The sequence below is a fragment of the Manacus candei genome, unplaced genomic scaffold, assembly GCF_025592945.1.
Source record: "Manacus candei isolate 608988 ecotype Guabito, Panama unplaced genomic scaffold, ASM2559294v1 h1tg000067l, whole genome shotgun sequence".
In the NCBI taxonomy this organism is placed as follows: Eukaryota; Metazoa; Chordata; class Aves; order Passeriformes; family Pipridae; genus Manacus; species Manacus candei.
Genome location: NW_026138115.1, coordinates 7,889,484 through 7,909,995, shown reverse-complemented (window position 1 = coordinate 7,909,995; position 20,512 = coordinate 7,889,484). Strand labels below are relative to the sequence as shown.

Below are 20,512 nucleotides of genomic sequence, written 5' to 3'. Positions count from 1 at the left end.
ATCAGAACATCATCCATATAACCTGCACCACTATGCCATCTTTACCTGTCATCTTCATCAAATTTCTCTATATATGTAGGCAGAAGTGCTTTCTTCAGCCTATTGCTTCACTGCTAGCATCAGGAAGAAGACTGGCACCATTCTTTCTATATGGTTTCTATAATTAGAAAGACTGAGTGTTGTTCCAGCAGTGTTATGAGACCAGTGTCCAGAGCTGGCTTAAGGTAAAGAAATAGAAAAAAATATGCATAAATGTACATATTCTTCTGGAGACAGTAAAGAGGCCAGGAAATTAAAAGTCTGCATGCGATGGGGGAGGGTATGTGTGACTTTTTTAATAAAAGATGAAAATTCAGTAGCTCTACTGAGTCTAGACAGGGAATTTTGGCACAGTCTGATTGGTGCAGGCAGACTGCTAACTGTCATTGTGGATAGAAAAGAAAGAAATCTGCTAGAAAATAGAGGAATTAGAATGATTGAGGGAAATTACATTAAGGGAAGAGACAAGCATTTCAGAGAAATGGGGAAGAGTCATGACTCCAGGCAATGATCCTGATGGCTGGAGGGGCAGCAGCCCCATCAAAACACCTATGGAAAGCACCCATCATGGCCATAGCTGTGACTAGTGTCAGACTGGTTTTTCAACATGTGCAGACTAAAAAGCTACTTGTACACCAAGCTGTTGCCTGGGTAGAAGTATTTAAAGACATAACCATGGGCAGAAGATGTAAGGAATGAAGCCCATGTTATGTTTTGTGTCATTATATAGCAGAGGTACACTATCTTCTAAACTGCTGGACATGGCTATACAGCGAATAGTGTGTGCATTTCAAGTCTCAGAACAAAGTTAATTTAAGTGACCTGAGCCATCTTTTGATGAGTTCTGAAAAACAAAAAGGAAATATAATACAAAATACTGTTAGACACATGGAGAAAGTAACCAGAAAAATAGAACATAAAATTATAAGCTATACAGGTCATTGTAATTTGATAGGATTATTATACATAAATACTGAAAGTTTTACCTAACTTTTCTTTTTATTCAACTTTGCAGTCACAAAACACTCACTGTGTTCAAAGTAATAGCCATTAACACAGGGTATTGTTTTGATTTTAGGACCACGCAGACAAAGGATCCATAATCAAATCTCAGGTGCTTCTTACCCCCTTGCTTCAAGTAGCCAGTCTCCAAGATGGCATCTATCCAGATGATAATGCATCACTGTAAGATTGCTCGGAATGCATAGTGGTCTTGGGCTAGCATTGGCTAGTACAAAAAGCTTGTTGCAGGAGTTAAGTCCCTGAAAATTCATTTTAACATTTCTGATTTCTGTTGGGATAAGTAATTAAATATTAATTATTAATGTTCCTCTCTTTTTTACAGTGAAATTCGAAATCTTAGAAACTTGGATTACATAGATCCAGACGCGTTTAAGAACCTCCCAGTTTTGAAATACCTGTAAGTATTCCAACCTGTAACAAGTTGGCACTTAAATCTCACAGATGACTCCTTACATTATAGCAGTTTTGTTTCTTTATGTTTCATTTTGGAACTGATCACCATGTTTTTCCCTGTTGCTTTATTTTAATGACAGAAAGCTAGATAGGGTATGGGTTGGAATTTTTACTACTTTTGTAAGAAAGGAAAACATTCACAAATTCATCAGTAATTTTTCCATTTGTCTTATTGATTAAATATCTAGAACACACTAAGCTTCCTTGGCAAAACTCCACAGCTACTTTCTTCTTATGATAAGTGCTGTCATACTCTATTTTTGTAGGGAATAGTGGGAAGAAGGGACACAACAGATATATACTTATCTTTTTGCTAGATATTTACACAGGATTTTAAAGCAAACTTGTCAGTCAAATGTGAAAAGCCCACCTATATACACCTGATTTCATACATCATCTATGGCAGAAAGAAATTGTGAAAAATTCCCATGAATTTCTAAAGAAACTTCTCTGATTTTGAGTAATGTTTGGAAGACACTAGGAAGGATTCTTTCTGTGTGGAGGGGGGGCTGGGCCAAGGAGGAAAGATTTTTTCAGGTTTCTCCTATAGATGTGAAAGTAATAAAAAAAGAAAGTAGTCAAGAAATTTCATTTCAGGAAAATAGTTTTAAAGATAGAGAACTATACTTTCTTAAGTTATTTCCACTACACAGGAGTTGAGAAAGAAGGAGCACTAAGCATATCCATATTTTAAGAAAGTTTCCCTTTTTAGGGCTATATGATCAGCTCTTAACCACAATGAAAGATAGTGGATTTGGGGGTCCAGACTATTAGCAGAAGCAGCCTTAAACTCTCAAGTGAAACCTCACAAGCTACTTCCCTCTGCAGATCTGCTTAGCTGTCTTATTAGTCTGTACTCCCATTTTTTAGATGCTATAATTTATCATAAATCTGTTATTTTGAATTTTTTCAATCGTTCTTGCATTCTTTTATTTTGGACAGTTGATTATAAATGAATCGATTGACAACAGAGAGGATGAAATAACCATCCCACATTGTCAAACACTTTAAATACATTTTTTGTTGTTGTTCAGTGATCCAGTACATGTAATTTTTTCTGTTTCTCCTTTCTTTTAGTGGTATTTTCAATACTGGACTCAAAGTATTTCCAGACCTCAAAAAAATCTACTCATTTGATGTGAATTTTTTACTGTAAGTATCCATCCTCACAGCTGGTTAAAATAACTGCCATCCTCAGATCCCAAGAAACCTGCAATGAAGGATTCTGATTTTAAGAAAAATATCAAGTCTGATAAAGAAGTTTTCCTCAAGCTTTATTTAAATGATCATTAGTACCAAATGCGGGAAATGCCAGGTCACCTAGCACAATACATTTGATCTGGATTCGAGACATGGACACACAAGAGCATTCATGATACACAACTTCTACAGGCCTTTTGCTTTTATTTTGGTTTTGATTTTGTAATGGCTGTGCAATTCCTGAATTAATGTGAAGTCAGAACAATGTGACACACAGGACCCGAGCTAGCATACATCCTGCTAACGTGAAGTTGTCATGCTATCAACATTCTTCCAACAAATTTGTGCCGGCATGGTGAAGTAAATTGCAGAACAATTTCTTTAAGAAAGAGAATGGGAATACCAATGGGGAAAAGGAGGTCTCCCACTGTTATACTTAAAGGTGTTTCAGAAACACAGAGTTCTGCTTTGAACTCTAAAAAAAACCAACAGGTGTTTCTTGGTATTCAAAAAGCAAAGACAACATCCATCTTTGTGCACTAACCTGCAATTTAAGTTCAAATTCTGGGACATAATCAAGACAAGGAAGAAGAGCAGCTCAGATGAAGACTTGCAGGCTGACACAAGATAAAAGTGTCTTGGTCACTTCTTGGTCCTAGAGGAGAGTTAGAAATCTTGTATTGTAGCAGTTTTCAGATGGAAGAGGCTTGAATGCTGTCTGTGCTAGTCAAAAGGCTATTAAAAATAAGTAGTATTATGCGAGAAGGTGACTTGCAAAGACATAATTGATGATCTATCCCAGGCATTGTCTCAGTGCTCCTAAGGGGCGTTCTTGGTCAAGAATGGTCAGTTCCTACTGCATTCACGGTCTGCCATTGGCAAGATGAAGCTGAGAGCAATGTAGAAATGCTGCTTGTTCAGCTAAAAAGTCTAGACCTCTAGTAAGCAATGAGATCTTCCCTCCAAAGGATCTTCCAAAACTAGAGGCAGGCCTTGTTCTAACTCACACTCCTTAACCTGCAGCTGTTATGCTCACCTTGGCTGTAGGCCCCCAAGATTCAGAACTCTGAGATACACCTTTATCTTAAGAACTATTAGGGAGTTTCTCAAAGACCAAAAGGGCTTTAGCTTAGATTAAACTCTACTAGATTGTAAATTAGATACTACACTTACTAAGTAGAGAGAATCAAGAATTTAGTAGGCTAGATGAAACAGAAGCAATTTATACAACCATCTGTGTTCTTACTTCCAACCAACTCAGCACCTTTCTAAGTGGCAGAAAGCAAAACATTATTTTACTTCTACATTGAGTTTTTTTTGATAGAGATCACTAATAAAAGATAAATATAGGTCCTATATGCTACAGACTTTTTAAAGAGTAGACCTGTACTTTTTCAAGGGAGATATTTCTATGTTGTATATTTCTAAACATTGCTATTCAAAGAAAGGTAGCCTTTTTGTTTCTTTAATCAAGAAAAAAATGCTCTTGAAAAACAGTAGGTCTCTAAATGATGAATAAGGTATAGTGAGGGAAAAAGCATTCATTATATTACTGTTTGTCTTTGAGGTCAAGCAACTTACAAGTAAACATTTATTTGGAAAAGTGAACCAATCTGAAAAATATCAAACCAATATAACTTCTGGTGAAAACCACCTATCAGTGAAAATTACTTGGAATTAAAATGGCTCTAGTACTGCTCAGTGTTAGCATATATGTATGCAGATATATAGCACAGAAAAGAAATAAAATTGTTCCTGGCACATGGGCAATTGTTAGGACTTCTCAGCCTATGGACTTTAGGGATTGGCCTTATTAGATCACATCTAATCCACAAGCTGAAGAAAAGAAAAATTTGCAAAATATTTTGGTTTCCAGACTACAATATGATTCAGGAAAAATCAGAAGAAGGACAATAAGACACTTTGCTCTGCCCTTTGTTTCTACCAGTTTTTTCCTCTCTCCTTTTTCCAGTTTAGTTGTAGTAAATCTCTTCAGTTCTTCTTTCTATCTTTCATTATCAACAGAGTTTTGGTCTGAAAATACATAGTATTTGTTAAGACCACAGAGTAGGAGTAAAAAAGTATTTAAGAAATGACAGATAATGAAATAGTCATTTGGACAAGAGAAGAATCATTAGATTAGATCCCACAGTAAGTTATTTCACTTGTGCTAGATGCAGTTCCGTAAAGTGCAATGCCTCTGTCCTGAATAATGTATTATCTGATGTCTCATCTGACCTTAGAGAGCAGGATTTCAGCTCTAAAGCCATTTGGGTTGTTCAAGTCACACTGCAGCATTATTCAGTCTGCTAATTCTCTGGCTTATGAGACCAAGGACCTGTCTGTGACATTAGCCACTATAATCACACAGGCTGGTACAACTCACCAGGACTACAAAACCTATCTACCTCACAAACTCTCTTCCTGGATGCTGGAACATGCTCAATTCTTCATTCCACATGTATATTCTGGCCTTAGATATAACTAAACAGGTTATCCTTTTAAAATTTTATTTATTTTTAAATAAATAAATGTTTATTTAAATAAATTTAAATTTATAATATATAATACTCATTATTTTTATTAATTTTAACATTATTAATTACATAATAATATATATATAGAATAAATTTATTTATTTAAATAAATGAAGTTTTATTTTAAACTTTCATTTATTATCAAGGCAGAGAAAAATTAATAACAAAGATGTTCTGGAGAAGCTCTGTTGGGCAGATGTTTCATTGTGATATTTTGTCTCCTTTTTCAGTGAAATTGCAGATAATCCTTATATGACTTCAGTGCCTGCAAATGCTTTCCATGGGCTTTGTAACGAATCTCTAACCCTGTAAGTTCTTCCAGTTTAAGTCACAAAGCAATGACCTCTCTGGTAATGCATATGGTAAAATGTTTAAAAGAAATTATCCCTGTCCTACTCTTCAGTAGTTTGTAACAGAGAAACACCATAGACAGGCAGTATCCATAATTTAGTTTGCATAAATCCTGTACTTTGACAGCTATTTGAACCAGTCCTGCTGCTTTTCTTTAAACTGTCTTGATTAAAGTGCTTTGGGTTTTGTATGACCCTAATGCCAGTGAATGATTATATTGGAGAAAATCAAATGAAAAAGTTTGCAAAGTTTTCCCCCTGTAAAGCTACAGCATGGTTAGAACTGTGTCTAACTCTTTTTGCAACCTAAATAACTCATACCATGAAAACTAATGGATGGCAAACATTAGAAGAGTCATATTTGAAAGAAAATTGTTAAATAAAGTTCAATTATGCAAGTCATAGTCAATGTGAAAGGGAGTGAAAATTACTGTAATGAGTTATGACCTGAACTGGGGGGGAAGAGCACTAGAATGCAAATTAATGACTTCTAAAGAAATTCTAAAAAAAACCCATTTTGCTCTAAGGGAGAAAAAGAATGAACTCTAAGAATTCAGGCACGCCCGATAGCAAAATCAGACCTGTTTTGCTAGTTGTTAGTTCCTTTAGCCTTCCTTAATCAATCGTCCAAGGATTTTGTTTCCTTGCTTTTAGTTTGATGGTGGAAAAGTTATAGCACAGTGGTTTAGTCTCATTCTGTCATTGCTGTAAAAAGAGGTAAAACATGGCACACCTGCCACATGGTATCCTTGAATCAGGTATATTCAAGAATGCTTCTGGGCATTTGGTTTGACCTTGCACTATAACTACTTCTTCTTCAAGAGATTAAAATTAACCCATCCATAAATGAGCTGTTGTCAAAAAAAATGATACGTAAGATGTTAGGTATTCAGGTATTGAAGCAACCCAAAATAGACTAATTTATTATTTTTTTTCCTTGCAGCAAACTCTACAATAACGGTTTTACCAGCATTCAAGGCCATGCTTTTAATGGGACAAATCTGGATGCTATGTAAGTAGCAGACCATTCTCTTCTTTCAGAAGACAAAAAAACCCCCTTTGATGCTTATTCAAGGTTCTGAAACACATATCTTACTCTAATTACTTTTAAGGAGTAAAAAGAGGATGTTAATTTCAGCCAGCAACAAAAATATTGTCGCTTAATGTCTTTTCCAGTGTGTTTTCATTTGGTATGTATATTTATAGCTCAGAAATAAAATCATGGTAGGTAATTCAGTGTGAGTTTTGTGCTGGCTTGAAGCTACAATAAAATTTCATTTGATCAGTAACTTTTCTAAGACAATTTGGAAGATAATTATACTGTTGTTCTTACATGACTGTTTATTTTAGTAATTGTAGCAGTGATAATTGTAGCAGCTCTTTCACAGAAATCTCTTACCTGCATAAAAGAGAATGGTGTAAGCTGCTGGGAGCAATTCAGAGGAACCAGTCACTTGTATCAGAAATGAGAGATGCACATCTCAAAAGCGTGAATCAACCATTTCATATTTCCCTTCACCTTCTTATTGTATTTTCTGGAAAATTAATTCTTAGTGAGTGAATATCCTTTTTACACCATACCCCAAATCATCTGCCTCAATCATTAACACAGAATAAATCTCAATTCCAGAGGCTCCATTCATTTTGGCAGAGCTTACTCTGGTCCTACAGGGGCTTTCCTGAAGAGTCTGGCTGTCAATCTCATGAGTAAAGAGATTTCTTCATCGTGAGCTCTTAAATTAACCAGAGAGACATGGTGATAGATATGCTTATTTTCAGTACTTTTTTTCAAATTGGGCTTAAATTCTGTAAGAATATCAACAGAGTATCCTTCATGTGGTCTTAATTTTTCCAAACTTCCTTTTTTACCTTAACAGCTAGCTAGACTTAAAGTTTGAAAGGTTTGAGTTAAACTAAAGATCTGAAACAGACCTTATTTTACTCACATTAGTTCAGTTACTTTGAACTTTCACATGAGAAAGGAAGTTTCTCATGACGACATAGTGTTTGTACTAGTGCCTGCAGAAATCACAAGATATAAAATATGGCAAAATGAATCCAGTGTCTTGACTGAATCCCTCTAAGCTGTACATAGCAATACTTAAAACCTTTCTAAGCCAATATATGAACTGCGTTGGCTCTTCCATTTCTTACATTTTGATGAAACACAGGTTGGAAACTATTTTGTAGCAATTTTTCTTTATGCTTCTCTGATAGTGTGCAAGTGCCACTGTTTCTGGCCTCTTTGGAATTCTCATTATTATTAAAGAATCAAGTGAAAATGTAGTTTTAGAAGATCTGGGGTCCTAAACATCTGTTATTGGACTGAGAACTAGAGAAGCAGACAACACATACTATCTTCTGTAGATACTGCTTGCTTGCTTTCTTGTGGAAAAAAAGTTTGTAATTAGTATTGTAATTTAAGTATTCTTTAAGGCTTTGAGAGTAGGAGGCAGAGAGATCTGGACAGACTTGAGAGCTGGGCAACCACCAACTACAATTAGTTTAACAAGAGCAGTTGCTCTGCAGATTCTCCATCTGGCACAGTGTAATCCTGGTTATACATACAAAGTGTGGAACAAGAGGCTGGAGAGCAGCCTTGCAGAGGGAGATCTGGGAGTTGCAGTGCCCTGGCAGCCAGGAGGGCCAACCGTGTCCTGGGGGCATCAGGCAAAGCATCACCAGCTGGTTGAGGGAGGGGATTGTCCTGCTCTGCTCTGCACTGGTGCAGCCTCACCTCTAGTGTTGTCTGCAGTTTTGGGCACCACAATATGAGTGGGACAACATTAGTGTGTGTTCACAGGAGAACAATCAGGATGGTGAAAGGCCTTAAGGGCAAGAACTTGAGGTCTTTGCTTGTTCAGCCTGGTAGAGAGAAGCCAACAACTTCCTCGAGAGAGGCAGTGGAGGGGGAGGTGCTGATCTTTCTCTAGTGACCAGCAATAGGACCCAGGAAAATAGAATGAACCTGCATCAGGAGAAGTTCAGATTTGACATAAGGAGAAGGTTCTTCACTGAGAGGGTGGTCAGATCACTCTCATGGAGAGTGGTCACAGCACCAAGACTGTCAAAGTTCAAAGAGCATCTGGATGATGGTCATAGTCATATGATTTTGTTTTTGGTCATTCTGCAAGGAACAGGGAGTTGGACTCCATGATACTTGTGGGGGCCTTCTAACTGGTTATATGGATATGCTCTATGATTCTATGATCCTAAGTGAATCTTTCCAGAGACTGGCTATGATGCCCTAGTTAATCAAATTTAAAAAAAGAAAAAAAAAAAGGAAAACTACCAACAAAACAACAAAATAACTAGAACTAGACTTATGTTCATGGCTTTATCTACCAGCAGTAAAAATGGTTTATTACGATAAACACTTTTCTAATTAAATCATTTGACATTTACTTGGAGCAAAGCACTACTCCAGATTTGCAAGGCAAGCTAGGGAGCTGAACATCAGTGGTAAAGATTTTATCTGTTTGATAAACTACACTGAAATTTCTAAATTAATTTTCTGAAGTAGTTTGGTTACCATACAACAAGGTAAGGTATAATTTTGCTAAGTGCAAGCTTGGAGATTTGTTGTTTCTAGCAGCAGCATAAAGCTAATGCAAAAGGCAAATATTTCATTTTCTCTATTCTGATATTTCTAATTTGAACTTCTCTTTACCTACCACTGTACAGTTAAGGAAGTACCTGTTTTTCTCTGTGTCTGATTCAAGGGCCTTTGAATTCAACAGAAATAGGAACAAAAAGAAACTAACAGAAAAAGGGTGACAGAAATTTGAATGGGTTTGGAATGATGATCTCAAGGAGAAAAATAAGTAAAAAAGGAAAACAATCAAAAATAATAATAAATTTTTAACAAATTATTCAAAGACTCCATGTTCCATCCATAAATCAGAAGATTTTGGGAATCTCTGAGGCTATCTTCTCCTATGCACTATGCCTTTCTACCACTCTTGCAATATTAAGATGCCTATGAAATTCAAGGTCAAAAAAATCAATGCAGATATAGGCATGAAAGCATGCATAAATGGTTTCCATTATCATCCTGAGTAATGGCACTACCTAATTGATTATCTCATCCAACAAGGATGTGTGTTTGATAACAAACCACAGTACTAGTGGACAAGATTTGTAGAGGTGGAGAAGTAAGAAACCAGGAATGAAGGGCAGAGAGACACTTTTACTGAAAAGCATTAATCTGAAACTTGAATCCATCATTCTAACCCATCATTAAGGTCCATAAACTGCATCACTCCTGCAGACTTCTGCAAGTGGTGCTGTTCCACCAGTGTTTATTTCTGTAAGGAAATTGGTGGGGAAAAAAGAGATTTTAAAACATATTTCCAGTGAATGGCAAAATATATTTGTGATGAGCTTTTACAGAGCTGTCTAAATTACTGAAATGGAAAGTGTGCAATCTCAAAATCTAATTATAAAAATAAACTCTAAAAGAATATATTTACTTCAGTATACACTTTCAGGGTTCACTTATAATGCTTGGCTCAGCTCAGAGTCAAGATAAACAATTGTGTGGAAAAATTATACGATGAATCTTTAGCACTCCTTACTTACCAGTGCATTTCTTTTGCCTGTTCTCCCTTTCTTTAACCTTAATTTCATAATCCAACTGGATGCATAAATACATTAACATGTTACATGTTCAGAGCCCATTTAATGCTGTAGTGGTGATACTTAAATATGTGGCCAACATATTTATCTTCTCCTTGTTTCTTAAGCTCTGCTGCCTTATTTTAAAACTAGAAGCTGAAAGCAGGCAAGCAGACAATAATAATTCCATCAGCCAGTGAGGTGTTCCAAGTAGGAACTTTGGTAAATTTACTTCTTTTTTTGCAAAATCTCCCCTTTTCCCTAATCTGTCTGTTCATTCTTATTCCATCATACCCTGTGAAGATAAAATTGGTTGTGGGACTGCAGTAAAATCTTATTGGTGAAATAATCCAGCTTTAAAAAAAAACCACTAAAGAAGGTGAGTCCAGCTGCAACACAGGGCATGAATGACCTTGGACTATAAAACAAGAGAAAAAGAAATCTTGCACACTTAAAGAAAGGTACGTGGCACTCACTATATGCTCTTTAGTTGAAGGTAGCTGGTCAGAATTTTTCATTCATATCTTTTAACCCCAGAATAAAGTACACTTTTGGTAAAAATAAAATACTTTGTAAAATTATCTTCAGATTTTTCATTATTTTTCACTTTTTCATCTCAGTTGAAGCTTTTGAATATTTTGAATATTCAGGATCTTGTTTTTCTTTTGGCACCTCTTGCTTTTCACGTTTGCTCTGCATATCCAAAATAGTATCCTTAAAGATCTCCCAGAATGCTCTCAATGATGTAATTTTCGTACTTTTGCTTTTTTTAAAGGAAGTTTTCTCATATATATTTATTTCTACCTTTTGGAGACTATAGCTGTGTTTGCCTCTTCAGCTTTTTTGGTCGTAGGGAGTTGCTGACTATCAATACCTGGTGGTTGCTCTTCTAAAAGAGACTTGAGGCACTAACATTTTGAAACAGTGTGCATGCCACTCAAGATGAAATCAAAGGCTGCTTTTCCTCATGTGGACTCTAACCTGTTGCTTTATGAAGCATGCACTGGTAATGTCTGAATACTCAGTATCTCTGTCATGCCCTGACATGACATTGTCTGCTTTTACAAAGCACTTGAAATGTCCTGTTAGTGTTTCATGCCCTCAGAATGTCCTGCTCAGCACACTGCAGTCATGTTGTTTTCTGGTGGGAGAAAACAACTCTGTATTAATCACTGGTATGGTAACCTTACTGATCTGACTGGATTTAAAAAAGGGGGAAAAAGTCTTCATTTACTTACAGCACCATGAAACCATCAGCATTTCCTACTCCAGATTCAGTAGGCACTACTACAGATTTCTGACATACTTTGCTCTGTGGTATTCATGTCTATCTGACTGCCATCTACGAACGCTCCAAAACGACTATTATTCTAGTGTCCCCACTGAGGCTAGATATTACACATCAACTATGTGATTTCTAAGACTTCAAACATTTGTTTAGACATGTGGATACCACTGTTGTGGTTTTCTCTTCTGCAGTGTATTTAAGTGACATTCTATATCATTTAGCTATCACTAATGGCAGGATTAAAGGCAGTCTCAGAAGGAACTATACTGGCTCTACGTAAGCTTTCTTTCTCAAACTAATATCTACCAAAGTCCTATTCTTTCCATTTAAAAGCGGTACCTATCAAAATAAAAGAGCTTAAACAACTGAAATCAATTAGCATCAGGAAATTGTACATTCTGATGGGCCTGACTCATTGATGTGAAAACTGGCAGCTAACATTGCAGCCCCTCCTTAGTAACACATGGTTATGAACTTCCCAACGTCTCTAGCTGTTTCTATTTGTAAGTTTGAAGGTTTATTACTTACTGTGGTGCTCAAATATCAGGGAAAAATATTTCAAAATTGGACAACCAATTATCTGGTTGTATAATAGTGTCTAGTTACTAAAGCAGATAGGTTTTGTTAGGTCAAGCAGGTTTTTGTGTCCTTCAAAACTACAACCTAGATGTTGAAATCTTGGATTAATTCTTAACTCTTGCTCTGGTTTTAATTTTTGTATTTGTTTTGCAGCTAAAATCATTAGGAAATTTGTACACTGAAGGAAATGTTCACAACAATAGTGTGCCATTTACAGAATACAAAAGTCAGTTTCAGAAAACACAAACACCAAGTGATACTAGAGTGCCATACATTTCTAAAGAATAGAAGCTTCTTTCAAACAATAGCAGAAGGTGACATAAGCTATTTTCCTCTGTAAGAAACAAGGCTTAAGTCATGGGCAAAGTCCAGTGAATAACATGCCAGAAGCATTATTCTGGTTTGGCTCCCTCAGACTTTCTATTGTGTAACGCAGATGAAGTGCATTTACTTCTCATTTCTCACTATGGTGATCAATATAAGCTTATATTCAGTGAATGTTATGAAAAATTTGCCAATGACTTCAACCAGGACAGATTAGAATCTTTACTTGATTTTTTCCACACCTTGGCTTGCCAGCTGGTCAAGGCAGGAGACTGTCCTGCTCTGCTCTGCTGTGGCCTCATCCTGAGTACCGTGTGCAATTTTGGGCAACAAAACAGAAGAAAGATATAAAGCTATTAGAGAGCCACAGAGGGCTATAAAGATGGTGAAGGGTCTAGAGGGGAAGCCTCTAGAGGAGCACCTGAGGTCACTTGGTCTGTTTAGCCTGGAGAAGACTGAGGGGAGACCTCATTGCAGTTACAGCTTCCTTGTGAGGGGAGGAGGGGCAGGCACTGATCTCTTCTCTGTGGTGACCAGTGACAGGACCCAAGGGAATGGCCTGAAGTTGTGTCAGGGGAGGTTTAGGTTGGATATTAGAAAGAGATTCTTCATCCAGAAAGTGGTTGGACACTGGAACAGGCTCCCCAGGGAAGCAGTCATGGCACCAAACCTGACATAGTTCAAGAAGTGTTTGGAGAATACTCTCAGGCACATGGTGTGACTCCTGGGGCTGTCCTGTGCATGGCCACGAGTTGGACTTTGATGATCCTTGTGGGTCCCTTCCAACTCAGAATATTCTGTAACTCTGTGAACTTTATGGACACCCTCTGAAATTTGTTGCGACCATGTTTCTATTGCACTTTTTGCCTTCTTAGTTACATCGCAAGCTCATTTGTAAATGCTTATAATAGAATACCAAACATCCCTCCCTGCTTGAGGCATTACTACCTGCACAGATAGAATCTAATTCTTTCTCCTTTTATTTTACTTAATTTCTTTAATAGGTTTGGTCATCTTATCATTTCTGCACCAACTGCACTCTGAAATTTTATGAAATTACTCTATCCTGTGAAACATTACCTCCATAATGCAGCCTGTCTGCAATTCTTGTAAAGTTTCTGTCCTTCAGTCAGACTGATGACCCCATTGTTTTCTCTTGAGCAATATTTTATGGTCATCATCTGCAGTCATCTTTTTATTCATTCTTGCCTTACAAAGCCTCCACCAGTCCTGTGCCCTTGCTGGTAAAATGTCAAGTAATCCTGAAGCTTGTGGTTATTGGGTCTAGGTCGTCCATTTTTGCCATACTTTTGTCTCTATGAGTTTCTCCTCCTGCTTCTCTTGGACCTGAGCTACCTGTAATATTGCAGTCTGTGGGCCTTGCTGCTCTCTCAAACTTCAGCCTCATGCTTTCATCTGTGGTTTGCTACTGGGGCAATTACACTTCACCCTTTCCCCTATGCAGAAAATTGATAAAATTTATAAATGGAATAGTCAAAAGTGCTACAAGTTTCTCCTGCCTATGCACCTTGGTCCTTTAGAGCCTTTACAGGATTGATCATTTTGCTGTTACTTCATCAAGGGAAACAGACATGTTCCTCTAAAGCCTTCCTTGACAACTTTCTGTGTTCTCCTCCTTAATGGGTTGAGTGCATTTCTGCCCCAAAGTGTGGTCCTGCAACTGTACCACCCCTTTTGCTGCCTTTTTTCAACCTTCTCTCAGAGGTCCTTTCTCATCATAGTACAGAAACAAAACACTTGGACTGTTTTGTCTTCTTGCTTCTTGTCTTCATTCCCGTCAGCCAAAGGAGCTAGATGCTCCTCCATCCTCCTCCAGGGACTACTATATATGGCAAATCATTCTTAATCTCATCATAAGATTTCCAGTTCCATCTAAATTAAGTTAAAAGGCATGACTAGGTTTGATGTCTGCAAGTTGTTTCTCTTGTAAACATTGTGACAGAAGTTGATTGAATTAAGTAAAAACATCACCCAGAGTTTAATTGCTGTCTTAGGGAAAGAATTATCACAGTAGTATCCATGTGTACATGTATAAACAGACAGATATGTATGTATTATGTATACATTGCAACCTAAGCTTCGGTCTCTTTTCTTTGCTCCGCTAATTCAGCATATTCCTGTCTATGTGTTTAGGAGATCTAGCTGCACGTAACTGCAATCCTTCTCACTCCTAGATAACCAGGAGGAATCACCTCATCAAGGAAATTAACATTCCTGTTGTGTTTTGCAAAGTACATTTCAGCTGGACAGTTGTTCCAAACCCACATTTTTAATGTGTCAAATATACCCAACTAATACATATTTGTATATTTATCCTCATTTCAGCTGGAATAGAATTAATTTTCTTCCTAGTAGCTGGTACAGTGCTGTGTTTTGGACATAGTAGGGGATTGTTCTCATGTTGATAACACACTGGTGGTTTCAGTTGTTGCTGTGCAGTGCTCACCCTAAGTCAAGGACTTTTCAGTTTCCTGGTCTCTGCCAGTGAGCAGGTGCACATCCAGGACGGCTGATCTGAACTGGGCAAAGGGATATTCCACACAGCAGAACATCATGCCCAGCATATCAACTGGGAGCACTTGGCTGGGAGGGCCCAAGCACTGCTGGGGGCCTGACTGGGCATCAGTCAGTGGGTGGCGAGCAATGGTATTGTGAAACACTTGAGGCTTTTAGGGTTTTATTTCTGTCTCTCTTTTTGCTGTCTCCCTTTCCAGTACAATTTTTTTCCCAATTATTAAATTGATCTTATCTCAACACAGGGGTTTTTCCTTCTTTCCAACTCTACTCCCCATTCAGTGGGAGGTGGGGGGTGTGCGAGCAGCTGAGTGGTTCTTAGTTGCCAGCTGGGGTTAAAACACAACACTGTGCTTCTGCTGCTCCTGCAGCAGGGGTTTTCGTACACCTACAACTGTGGAGCTAGTGAAGTCAATTATTTCTCCCAAGTCTTTTCACAAAAGCTATAAATTCTACTAGGCTGCTGAGAACAAAAGTCTCAGACAGAAATGCATAGCCTCTCGGAAGCAATTTGGAACTTTACTGAATTATCTGCAATAATAATCCATGTATCTATAAGTTTTTCAAATGACATTTTCAGACCATGGTAAACAAGAATCCAGCTTAAAAAAAAATAAAATCAAGATTCATTCTAGATCAGTCACTTTTAAATCTAAAACCCCATAAATTAATTTAACATTGACTGTGCCATTTGGGTTTTGTTAATTTTTTGAGTGTTCAGTAGCCTTGCATTACCTATCTTTAATCATGCACCTTTAATTCAAGTCTGAATTCCCTACTCCTGAATCCATACTTTTCTATACATCAGTTTACAGAGTGATGGGAATTAATGTTGGTCTTTGCTTACCTCAATCATGTAATGATAGAGAAATTTGCAGTTTTACATATGTCAGGAAAGTGTGGACTGGATACTCAGGAAATTGTTCATGGTTTTCCCAAGACTTTAGAATTATTTTTTTTACTTTGAAGTTCCTCTCCTTGTTCCTCCACTGTTGCTCTTCTTATAACACAACTTCAGTCTTAACTTTTGACCTGTATAAGGAAACCTACACTTCACTATGGGGATTTTAAAGCATTTAAAACTTTTATCAAACTCAAAACACAGAGGAAATTATTTTCCTGTTTGTTCATGATTTGCTAGCTTGGTTGGTTAAAGCATGATACTAATAATGCCAAGGTTGTGGGTTCAATCCCCGTATGGGCCTTTCACTTAAGAGCTGGACTCGATGATGCTTGTGGGTCTCTTCCAACTCAGAATATTCTGCTGTTCTGTAACAATGTAATTCCCCATACCTCATTCTGATAAAAGAAATCAAAACTATTTCACCTCAGCATCACACATATGTACCTGAAGATACAGTGTGCATGCATGTGTCCTTATTATGTGTATGACAATGATAAAAAATATATTAAATAAATTAGGAACTTTATTAATTGAGGAATTTAATTTCTTTTAAAAATGGAAAACCTGTTTTTGTTTCTTGGGTACATAGAAAATGAACTAACTGATTATGCTTAAATATGCTATTGGGGTAGGATGACCCTTATACATACTGTTTTTGTAAATCTGTTCAGGCAAGTAAACTGGAGATCTCCTGTAACCTATGGATAACTATTTCCACATCACTGTGTTTTGTTTGTTTCTGCAGCTATCTGCACAAGAACAAATACCTGGAAGTTATCAATGATGATGCATTTCTGGGAGTGCACAGTGGACCAACTCTATTGTAAGTAGAAGAAAATGAAGTAGAGAAATCTTTAAAAATAATACTATTTTAGGTTGCACTTTCTTTCCAACCATTAGGAGCAGAGCAGCAGGGATGGGAATAGCATGTTTACAAAAATAATACCAGCAATAGAAGCTGTGCTTTAGGGAACTGATTTATAAAATGCTTGTATCTTACAGTACATACACCGTTCCTACCAATTTTTCTTTTGAAAGATTCTGTACTACAATCTGTTTTACAACTGTACAACTGTAATATAAAATAAGGACCCTAGTAGCACACATGTAAAGGAAACTGAAAGAGATGAAAAAATAATTTTAGACAGAAAAATACTTACTTCTGCTGCTGTCTTTTCTTCTTTCTCATGTAATTTGCTTCCAGTCTGATTTTATAGTTCTCTAAAGAACTTTTCACTAAAATTAGTAATCATAATTCAGAATGAAAATAAAAGCTTTAAAGAAGAACTTCTTGAAGAATCATGTTCCCTGGCTCAAATCATGTAGTATGTAATGTAGAGCACACGACTGATCACAAGGAGAACTGAAATACTGAAAGAGGGACATCCTCCTCCACTGCAAAACCAGATGGTGCTGGCAGTGCTCAGTCCATATAAGAATAACTTTTACTTTCTGCTCTTCAGGAAAATAGCATATTCATGGCAGAATAACAGTGCATTGTTCACAGAAGGATCCTAGTAGCTAGTTACAATAACAAAAGGTGCAGAAGATATTATTTTTCTTCCAGAATCTTTCCAACTCTAGAAAATCAGGCTGGCTACCAACAACATAGGAAACTAAAGCAGAAGTTTTACTGATCATAATCAATTTATGCTAAGAAGAATTGTGTCTATGCTGTGCAAAATTGCAACAGATCTTTGATGGCAAGGTCATCATCACACCTCTGGTTCTCTCTGCTCCCCATATCTCAAGTTAGATGGATTCCAAGGTCTGTGTGCGAATGGTAGCCTGTCTTCTGCTTCAGTCACCTAAATTACATTGTCTTCTGGGGTGAAGAGGAAGATCTGGCTGCAAGCCCACCTTTCAGGACCACATCCTTCCTCAATACCTTTACCACAAGGTCCACCAAAGTTATTAGCAGAGTCCTCGGAAACATGAGACCAGTTCTGGGAAATACCAGGTTTTCCTTTCACTGGTGTGAGGGGAGAGAGAGTCATATGTCTGAAGCAGATACCTTAAATAATTGGACATTAGAAGGGCAGTCCATAATAATCATAGAATCATAGAATCTTCAAGGTTAAATGAGACCTTTAAGATCATCTAGTCCAACCATCAACCCAGCACTACCACTGTAACCCCCAAACCACTAGGGAAGGGGGTCCAGAGGGAGGGAGGGAACTAGTCCAGACCTCTTCATTTGGAGCTGCAAAATCCTTGGGATGCAGATGTGTATGAGAAGAATAGGTAAAGGCAGTAACACACAGCACTGTGTCCCTCAGGATACTGTCCAACATAAACATGCCTTTTTGTTTTTTCCTATCACTGACTCACCTGAGAGATAAACCTCAGTTGTGTCATGAGTGGTCAGATCCTGAGACAGCAGAGAGATGGTAGTATTTTCTGGCCATGTCTTAAAAGTTAGACATTTTGTATATGAAAAGCACAGTCAAAGCCCTAGTTCAACATCAGGAGAAGAACTGGCCATCTAGGCAGAGCAAAGTAGTGTGTTCAGGAAGCAGAAGGCAACAAATCAAGAGAGAAAGCTGAGAAAGCTCACAAAGGGGCTGTTCAACTGCCTGTCTGTGGTGGCTGTTGCTCCTCTTCCTCCCTGTTGGTTGCATCACCTTCATTTCCACTGCTTCTGCTTTCAGAAGGGGTCAGGCTACCTACCCCTGAACTAGAATGGCCATGGTCAGAGAACTGTGATAGAGGCTGGGTTGGTGACATGGCAGCCTTCTCTTTATTAGTATTTGGATAATAAGGCATTTTTCTGAATATTGCAGATGGCACCTTTCTCATTTTGTTCCTGACCAGAAAGACATTTTTCAGTTGATAGAACTTTACCTGGATTTCCATTACATATTTCCATTATGATATTACATGGTCACAATAAATACAGTCTCCAAGCAAGGTGCACTCTTCTGTTATATTTGGGGTGTCGTACAGCTCCCAAACATAGCACTGCACATCTTCCCTCTGAGGCTACAGGTGCACAATGGGTTGAAAAGCTGCTTCCTAGGGATGGGAGAATACAAAATATTGAGGATCTTAAGTCAAAGGGAGCTGAGAGCTTGCAGCAGCACAGATCTTTGACTCTTTTGACTCCAACTTTGGTTACTGTGGGTATTTAAAGCACCAGTGTTGTTATTGTTATGCTAGACACATGAACAAGTTAAGATGCTGCTAAGAGTTGTGGGTTAATCATATGCAATAATAACACTGCCAGGTAAGCTCCCTCTGCAAGGGCTAACTGTGAGATGTGTGAGCTACATGATACCTCTTGGTTTAGGGGCTAGAGATGACTTCCTAGGATATACATATTTAACTGTAAAGAACTTCCCTCTTATTCTGTGTTTTCAAGTTAGATCTCTCAAATGACTTGAATTTTTTCTAATCTTCTACAATTATTGTGCTATCCTAACTACCACTGATCCTCAATCTCAGGATGTTTTATAACAGCCAGCTATCCATCTCCTATTTGAATGATATATCTCCATGGCTAATAAGAGTTCTAGTAGCACTTACAACTAAAGAGAAATAGTGTCATTACAGAGAGAAGTATTGCTTTTCAAAGGCAGAAAGCAAAAAACGGCACATAAGCATAGGAAATCAAAAGTGATTTAAAAAGCCAGAGTATTTCACATCATGGTATTTTGATATACTAGTCCTAAGCTAAAGATTTTAATACGGTGTCACAGTTTAACCCTGGTCTGAATCTCACATCCACACAGCTGCTGACTCACCCCTGCACCCAGCTGGACTGGGGAGAGAACTGGAAGGGTAAAAGTGAGAAAACTCATGAGTTGAGATAATTACAGTTTAATAATTAAAAAAAAACCACATTGAACCCACATACACACACAAAAAAACCAAAACACAAACCAGAGGGGGAAGAAAGCAAACCAAACCCAAGAACAACAAGTGATGCAACAAAACCAATTGCTCACCACCAGCCTATTGATGCCCAGCCAGCCCCCAAGCAATAGCAGTCCTGGCAAACTTCCACCCAGTTTTTATTGCTGAGCATGATGTGATAAGGTCTGGAATATCCCTTCATCAGTTGGGGTCAGCTGTCCTGGCTGTGTCCCCTCCCAAATTCTTGTGCACCCTCAGCCTCTTCGCTGGTCAGATGGTGTGAGGAGTAGAAAATGCCTTGGTTCAGTGCAAGCACTGCCCAGTGGTACCTGAAACATCCCTGTATTATCAACACAATTTGCACTCACAAATCAAAAACATAGCCTCATACTAGCTGCTGTGAAGAAATTTAACTCTATGCCAGCCAAACCCAAAACAGAGTGGAAATCTAATATTTATTGTTGTGTCACATCAATGGCCACTAATATCTCCCACAGGAAACAGAAATGTTCTTGGAATTAGTGCCTTAGTGTACACCCTGCACTATACCATCATGATCAATATTAACGAGTCATTTACAGAGAGACCAGAGATTTGTTAACTTGCATAACAGTCTGAGAAGTCTGACCAATACAGCCTGTCCATACTCCTTGGGCAGCATAAACAGCTTGGCTTATTATAAGAAATAATTTGTTAAGTCATTTTTGCTTCAGGCACTTAGCTGTTGTTAGCTGGCCATCGGATACTCCTCAAAAAGAAAGTTCTACTTTCAAAACTGTTTTGCCTTGAAATTTAACTCTATGGAAAA

The 20,512-nt window shown here is 37.7% G+C and overlaps 1 protein-coding gene and 1 long non-coding RNA gene across 3 annotated transcripts in view; one reads left to right on the top strand and one right to left on the bottom strand.

Moving 5' to 3' along the window:
• Positions 1-20,512, bottom strand: part of LOC127479575 (uncharacterized) — a 46,834-nt gene that overhangs the window by 5,785 nt on the left and 20,537 nt on the right. Inside the window, exons 3-4 of the long non-coding RNA XR_007907604.1 lie at positions 18,694-18,864; positions 46-15,977 (exon numbers count right to left, since the gene is read on the bottom strand). This is a non-coding gene — a long non-coding RNA (uncharacterized LOC127479575). The remainder of the gene's footprint in view (positions 1-45; positions 15,978-18,693; positions 18,865-20,512) is intronic.
• The window catches only part of TSHR (thyroid stimulating hormone receptor), a 50,082-nt gene that overhangs the window by 12,261 nt on the left and 17,309 nt on the right, over positions 1-20,512 (top strand). For both annotated transcript variants that reach the window (XM_051806727.1, XM_051806726.1), the window contains 5 exons: positions 1,385-1,459; positions 2,593-2,667; positions 5,483-5,560; positions 6,546-6,614; positions 16,595-16,672. In XM_051806727.1, coding sequence (XP_051662687.1) covers positions 1,385-1,459; positions 2,593-2,667; positions 5,483-5,560; positions 6,546-6,614; positions 16,595-16,672 — 375 coding nt within the window. The remainder of the gene's footprint in view (positions 1-1,384; positions 1,460-2,592; positions 2,668-5,482; positions 5,561-6,545; positions 6,615-16,594; positions 16,673-20,512) is intronic.